The 7334-nt window shown below is 37.6% G+C and overlaps 1 protein-coding gene across 1 annotated transcript; it reads right to left on the reverse strand.

Annotated features, from left to right (window-relative positions):
• Positions 1-2988: 2988 nt before the first annotated feature.
• Positions 2989-5900, reverse strand: Mtpap (mitochondrial poly(A) polymerase). Its single transcript, XM_076798090.1, has 7 exons — positions 5734-5900; positions 4824-5014; positions 4507-4743; positions 4210-4431; positions 3905-4116; positions 3596-3825; positions 2989-3455 (listed from the first exon to the last, which is right to left on the reverse strand). The coding sequence occupies exons 1-7, from the start codon at positions 5855-5857 to the stop codon at positions 2989-2991; spliced, it is 1683 nt and encodes a 560-aa protein (XP_076654205.1). The 5' UTR covers positions 5858-5900.
• Positions 5901-7334: the final 1434 nt, after the last annotated feature.

The raw sequence follows: 7334 nt of genomic DNA on the forward strand, positions 1-7334 counted from the left end.
TTGTACGCATTGAGAAAAGAAACGAATCGAACGCGATCACGAGAATCAAGAATCATTCGTCTGGAAGAGAATGACAAAAGAGACAGAGAGACGCGCGAGAAGAAAGAAAAAAGAAGAAGAAGAAAACGCCGCACCTTCGAGGAAGCGCACCCGTCAAACTAGACTGCGGATTATATGCATTTATAGCGTACATTGTTGTCGAAAAACACATTTCCGTGGACAGTCCAATTGGCACCGCAACCCTCGTGCAATGTTCGAACGTCGCGTTAAGATTTTATCGAAACAAATCAACCCTTCTGTGAGCAACCAGGAATAAACAAGTTCGAAGCTTTAATATTTACATAAATCTCTTACATAAATATCTACACTGAAGAACACTGCTCAAAAGATAGGTCTCGCGACGTTTCCACCGAAACGTGAAAAATTCTTACAAGAATTTTAGATATAGGTTGCTTAGATAGGGGTTGAAAATGTGAATTTTTACTTAGGATCTTAACATATACTTAAACTATTCAGAATAAACTGACGCTTTGTCTACCGGAAGCCGATAACAATCCACGAAGATGTCGCTTCGTTTCTCGAGACAACTTGTTTAGAAACAAAATCGCTTTCACAGGCAGGTAAAGCGTTGGTTTATGAATTAATGTAGCAGTGCATAAGGGTTGGCAAAGTATTAATCTAATTTGGAAGATCGTAGCGTTCGTTGATTGCGCCAATAAATATCTGTTTCTGCATAAACATCCGCGGCCAGCTCGAACGAACGTCACCTTCGCGAGTGACCGTAGCATATAAAATGGTTTCCGAGTTTCGTTCTCGTCGATCCACCAATTCGTCGAGTTTTCTACACCCGTTTTGTGTCTGGTCAAAGGGTCGTTTCAGGGTCGTCGCCAGAGCCTTCAGCGTAGAACGCTTCTCCGTTTTTTATTGAATAGCTTTTTTATTGCACTTTGAAGCGCCGAAGGTCACGATGTATCGCTGCCAATAGTGGAGTAATATACGTAAACAGAAAATTTCGAGAAAAAGGGAAAAGAAAAGATAAGAAGAAGAGGAAGAAGACGAAGAGAGAACGATTACGCGTTGCCCGGTATACTCAACGTCGACGAAACACCTCCAGCGACGTTCCAAAACGGAGACTCGACTCGAAATCAGCTTGGACTTATACTATTCTCGTCAATTCACCCTTTGGGGGCTGAAGACTCTCGCAAAATACAGGAATTTAACATTGTTTCTATTTTCGTTAGGCGCGACATGATTGTTAGGTGTTGGAACAAATTCTGTGGCTTCAAATCTCTATTTTCCCATTTAAAATTTTTCATTTCGTCTTGTGTTGCAATTGAATTATTAGTTTTGTAAAAAATTCATCCTGAAGCGGGGATAAGTACGTGATTTTTAAAGTTGCAAGCGAATAATTCAATTATCTGAGTGACAATCATTTTTGCAGACTTAAAAAATCTTTGTCAATGTTTACGGCGTGTACCAAGGAAACATTAATTTTATCTTCACAGCGAGAAATATTTCAGTCAACGGAAGAAACGTTTCTCTCGCTTCGGTCGACGCAAAATTAAGCATGAAAATGGGAATTCGACTAAAAAGCTACTCACTGGACTTGAAATCACTAGACTGCGGATGTTTCATGCAAAAATGGGTTGTCGACAGAGTCTGGACAAGAAGATCATGCGAAAGAATGACGCATAAAAATCGCAATAATGTTCAAACTAGATTTAAAACTCGATAACAATTTATTGCTCCGATGAACACATTGTTAATGCTTCACCTACCGAGAATCTCTTATTTAAAATTGCTAATAACTAGACTGCGGATATTATGCATTTATGGCATACATGGGTGAGTGCAAAGAACTGTGTTACATCATTTTCGATGTACAATTAAAATAATTGAAAGGAGAGCTACATTTTAATCTAACTTCCATTGCTCGCAGTTGACTCAGAAAATTGTTATTTCGCATAAAAATCCGCAGTCTACTGGTAACGAATGTTTAAAAACTATCGAATCGCTGGTGGGTAAAACGTGAACACCTTATTCGACCGTATTTCGCTCGGTTACGATAAGAATGCACAGGATCCGCAGTCTCCGGGTACTGTAATCGGAAAGCGCTTGAACGATCGAGCTTATTTACACAGTCTCAAGCCTCGAGAATGTTTCCTGCACCTAATAATCGCCGAACCGGGCGGAACAGGTTCTGAAACCGGGGGTCGAACCACGAGGACGTTTTATCGCCGGGTTCCATAGCTGTGAACCGGGTCTCCGAAGCTGCTCAAGATGAAATTGACCGATCGAACTGATTCATTGTAATTAGAGTTTATATACACAGAATACGTGGCGACGTGGCTACTTTGTAATAATTAAGAACAGGTAAAAAAATAGGAAAACGAGAAACAGTCACAGAAACGTGTACACCGGCGTCGAGCGTCGCGCGACGAATTTATCCCGTTTGGAGGAGGACGTTGTAGTTAGCGAACTTAAACACTGCCAGCCACAGTACATATTACGAATTTAAACGACGACACTCCCCCGCTCGAGGAGCAACAATAGCCTAATCGCGAACGTACTCGCGCGGGGATCCATCGTCCGCCAGAACGATCGCGAACACGATCGAGCTTCCAGCAGGATGCGCGGACGATCCTCGCGAGAGCAGAACACGATCGATAGAACGATCATGGTCCGAGGACGGATCGCGCGGACGTTACCAATTATAGAAAATGTACACGATTAAGCATATATGAGAACTGTCGAATCGCTGATAATAGAGAAATATACAAGTTACCGAGTACGCCGGTGTCATCTCTTTCATCCCCCTAGTTTCTGTTACATATTCTACAAATTTTCGCGAAGCTTTCGGATCAAGAAACACCAATAGTTTTATAAGGCCACGGAGAGTCATTATACTTAACGAAGAACCTGGTAGAATTGTAAAGAATTCGATTGTCCGAAAGCTAAGCTAGAATGACACAGCAGTTTAATTCATTATTATTTTATTATCTCCTCTAATTTATTCGGCTGATCCAAATCGTCGTCTTTCTCGGTTTCACACTCTTGCACTTCTATAACAGGCGTCGACTCGGCTACGCTTTTATCCAGATTAGTTTTCATATTCAATGACTCTATTAGATTTACAACGGAGTTGAGTTTGTTGTCGTTGTACATGTTCAACGCACTGATACAGTGTCGAACGAACGCATTTAATTCGATGGCGCTGACGTTCCTGCTGACGTTCAACGTCGGGTCCAACGGATTCAAAAGGTAAGCAGGTGAGATATCCGGTTTTTTCTTGGTCCTCCCCTCCCGCATGCATATGGCGTACATACTGAAGTCGAAGGTAGCATAGAACTGGAAGAAACCGAACAGGAGATCTTCCAATGTGTTGTTGTTCAAATTCGTATGATCGATATACGACCGGACCACTGGTCTCAAAAATGTAGACAATTCATTTTCATCTGGAACAGAAAAGAAAGAAGAGCGTTTAGAGTCAATCGTGTAACTATTTTTGCCCGTCAGTATTATAAATTATGGATTTTAAAGCGTTGGCGGCAAATACAAACTCGAATACAAACGAAAGAAATTCTTCTCTATTCACCTAGTTGATTCGATGCAATAAGCATCTTCCTCATTGGAGGCAACATCTTTTCTTGTTGCAGATAGAATATTATTAACAGGGTCAGAGAAAAATTTGTTAGCTTTTGGCCAGCTACTTCGCTTGTTATACCATGAGCGTATGCCCATTTGCGCAATGTGAACACTAGTGGTTTTACCCTCCAGTCCATAACACTATAATTGTACAAAATCTCGGACATGTAGAAACCGGACCTGTAGAACGCGAGTAAGAAGATACAGATTACTTGTGAGAATTAAGTATATGAAAGTGTGACGAGCACATAATGCTTACAGATTGTTGCTACTAAGGTCGCAATGCATGCTTGTGAGAGCATTGGAAAATTTAATAATGGGGACCCGAGCTTTGAGAATACTTTGTGTATTGATTATACCAGGAATAAATTTGTGTAGAAACATGGCCACGGGTTTCAGGAAGTCCTGTTGTTCACTCCTTTCCATAGCAGAAAATGGTTTCGAACAATATATTAGTTGTCTTGAGATCTTCTGAGAAAATATACGTGCTAAAGTCAACTTTTACGAAGTTCATAGAAGCGTACATCACGTCAAATGTAAGAGGAAATCAGAATGCACACTTACAGTTTCAGTTCCTCTTCCACGTTTTGCAGCAGTACATACTATGTCCAGGTCACTTCCTAGCTGTCCAAAACCGGATACGGATGAACCAAATGGTAAGATGGAAAGGGTTGGAAATAATTTACCCAAGGTCAGACACAACTGATGAGCGGTGAAGAATCGTAATCTTATATCGATATCCGAGAGTTTCACTGTCTTACACAGTATTACCATTTGTTCCGATATCTGAAAGAAAAAAATTGAATATTAATTTACTATCGCATTAAAGTTGTACATATGCATGAAGTAGTAATACATTACAGATTTTGAATACAATAGGTTCGATTTGATCATAACCCAGGTGGGAAAGTGATGACTATATTTTCGAAAGCTGAGTTTTTCACTCATCTGCAGTGATATACTTTGTACAGTATCAGCTTCATATTGCATTACTGTTGTAGGTACACCCATATATGTAGAGGTATCCAAATATTGTACTGAATTCAATAATTTTCCCATATCTTCCTTTGTTTTGAATTGCACTAATAACATGTTTGGCTGCAAATGAAATTACAATAAAGTCATGATAAAAATTCCTTTGTAATTTTACAAGAACAGTTACAAAAAAATATACATACATTACGCATTTTTGTGACATAATGATACATACAAGATATTCTTCCGAATGTCTTTAAGTACGCTGTGCATTCAGCAGCATCATTAAATTTATTCAGTTGCACTATAACAGTTCTCTTCGCTTCGCTTTGCCTCTGCTGAATCATTTTGTGAAAGTTTAAGTCCTCTGTAGGTGATTCATCTTTTTCCAAACCTACGAAATGCAATTCGTATAGACTATTCCATTTCCATTCTTGTTACTGTTAAATACAATCTTTTATACGTTTCACATTGTTAAATGAGAACAAAACAGCTAGAACAGTTAGTAATTGCTAATCAGATCCACTGCAATAAATGTCTGGAACAAATGGTGTTTAACACTAGGTTTATGGAGCAATGAAAGCGATTATTTTAATAAATACTTTATGAAAATAATAAGAACGTATCTATTCAAATTTTTAGCAATTGATTTTATAATATATACCCGAAGAAATGAATTTGTTGAATAATTCATGGATGCATATTTATAATCTCAATAATGGTAAATTAAAAATATTAGAACCCCTCATTTTGACGGGTCCCGTAAACCTATAGTGTTAATATATTATGTTTATCAACAACTTTTTAACGAATCAATGTGTTAACAAGTCAATAACTGTATTTTTAAGTCACGTAAACAATATATATATGTATAATATTTTTTAACCGCGCAACTATTTTGAAAAAAGATAGGTTAGAATTGACGAAATGATATCTGAAGAAGTTTAAGGGAATATTAAAAGAAAAAAGCATAGAGAACAAAAGTAGATGAATTATATTTTATCGTTCACGCCGCATTATTAGGTGACGGAAAAGGGTATGAAAGAAAACAAGTAATAATATGGTGGTTGAGGTTATGAAAGCAATGAGTAGATTTTGTGTAAACATAGTTACTTGATTGAATTTCTCGTACGACGCTCCTTTTCGACTTAAACCTTGATATATTTACTGAACATTTTAAATATTTGCTATTTAATAATGGATAAAAATTTGCAGTAATACGATAGGCAGGAGCCATGTTTAAGTTATATTATGGTATTTCTCCAAGCACGTGGTATGGTGAACACTTTACACTCTGCCAGCAATAAGACATTATCATCCGTATATAAGGCTGCTATCTCTTTTTTCGGATTGATTCCATTTATTATGGTGTTCAGGAACATCTGGAGCAATTATCTGTAATAATCCAGGTTTTCTGTTTGCTCTCCTTGCCGTTAACTTAGTTGTAAATTAAGTTAAAAATGAATCGAAAACATTTTAACAGCACATAATGAAGTAGTCTGTTTTATGATTTTCTTAGTTGAGCGGTCAATACTTCTTTTTTGTCTACTTCATGTAAAATATCATACGGTCCCTACCGTACTTAATCATATTTTAGTTTCATATTTATATTCACATTTCTAATTTAAAAAAGTGACTAGGTTTCAAATGGAAATGTGCAAAGTTTTAATGCTCTTTGAGTTAGATCAGTAATTTTACAGATGGCAGCCCTATCCGCGTGGAACTTGTTATCCACGTTCACCGACAGATGACACTTATTTAAAAAAGAAAAAATTAATTACACCCCCACAAGAGAAAAATCGAAAAATCAAACAATTTTTCATTTACCATTTAATTTCTTTAATGGAGGAAAAACAAATAAATTAAGAAAGATAGACACCCGTATAACATAAAAAATTATTTAAAAACATCGAGATTGATTGTAAATGTATTGGAATTTACAATTACTAGATTCTACAATTATTGCCCCAAAAGTTACGTATATGCAGTCTGTTTAAACAACTCTTTCATCGCGTTATTGCTGACTGCAGGCAATTAAACTTTCTGCTAATTATTCAATTATTTTATTAATCTTATACGATCCCTGATAGAAGTTGAACTTACAATTAGGCGTTTCTTTACAAATCGATGAACTCGGACTAACATTCTTCCTACCGATATTTCACTGTGTGCTATTTGGAAGAGATTATTGAAAGTCTTCTTCTAAATATCACCCCTGAAAACAAATTATTACGAATGAAATTGCAGTCGCAGAAATTGATCAAAGAAATCCCCCAATTTTTAATCTGCGATTTTCTAAGGACCATGGAATAATCGTTGAACACGTGAAGCGTTAAAATTAAAAAATTAAGGGACCGAGAGATGAAATGGACTGAATGTTTCTTTGGTGTTCCAGAAATGTCTGTTTGTTCTACGTACACCATGATACAGGTATCGGAGACCAATTCTTTCACCAGGAAAAAAAAACATCGGGAGCGCAACAGGTTTTCGCCTGATCGGTTACAAAGTATTTTACTCGGAGGGAATCAAGAAGAATCGCAGAAGTCTACATCCCTCGAGAGGATCGTGGCACAGCATCTAACCCGGGCGATGACGTAAATGCAGTCTGTCCTCTTCCTTTTACAATCCGCGGCCATTTTCTTCCTCTCGCTTTATTCCTTCTACCCCTTTTTCGCGAGACTTCTGTCACTAGTGATGGGTTCGAGTCGCGTCGA

The sequence above is a fragment of the Halictus rubicundus genome, chromosome 1 (assembly GCF_050948215.1).
Source record: "Halictus rubicundus isolate RS-2024b chromosome 1, iyHalRubi1_principal, whole genome shotgun sequence".
In the NCBI taxonomy this organism is placed as follows: Eukaryota; Metazoa; Arthropoda; class Insecta; order Hymenoptera; family Halictidae; genus Halictus; species Halictus rubicundus.

Bases quoted from the DNA above. Each gene is read 5' to 3' on its own strand.
- Mtpap (XM_076798090.1), bottom strand. From the start codon at position 5,857: ATGGCTCCTGCCTATCGTATTACTGCAAATTTTTATCCATTATTAAAT. The intron at 4,744-4,823 runs GTATGTATATTT...TTTCATTTGCAG, and splicing joins ATGTCACAAAAATGCGTAAT to CCAAACATGTTATTAGTGCA. The intron at 4,432-4,506 runs GTAATGTATTAC...TTTTTCTTTCAG, and splicing joins ACCTATTGTATTCAAAATCT to ATATCGGAACAAATGGTAAT.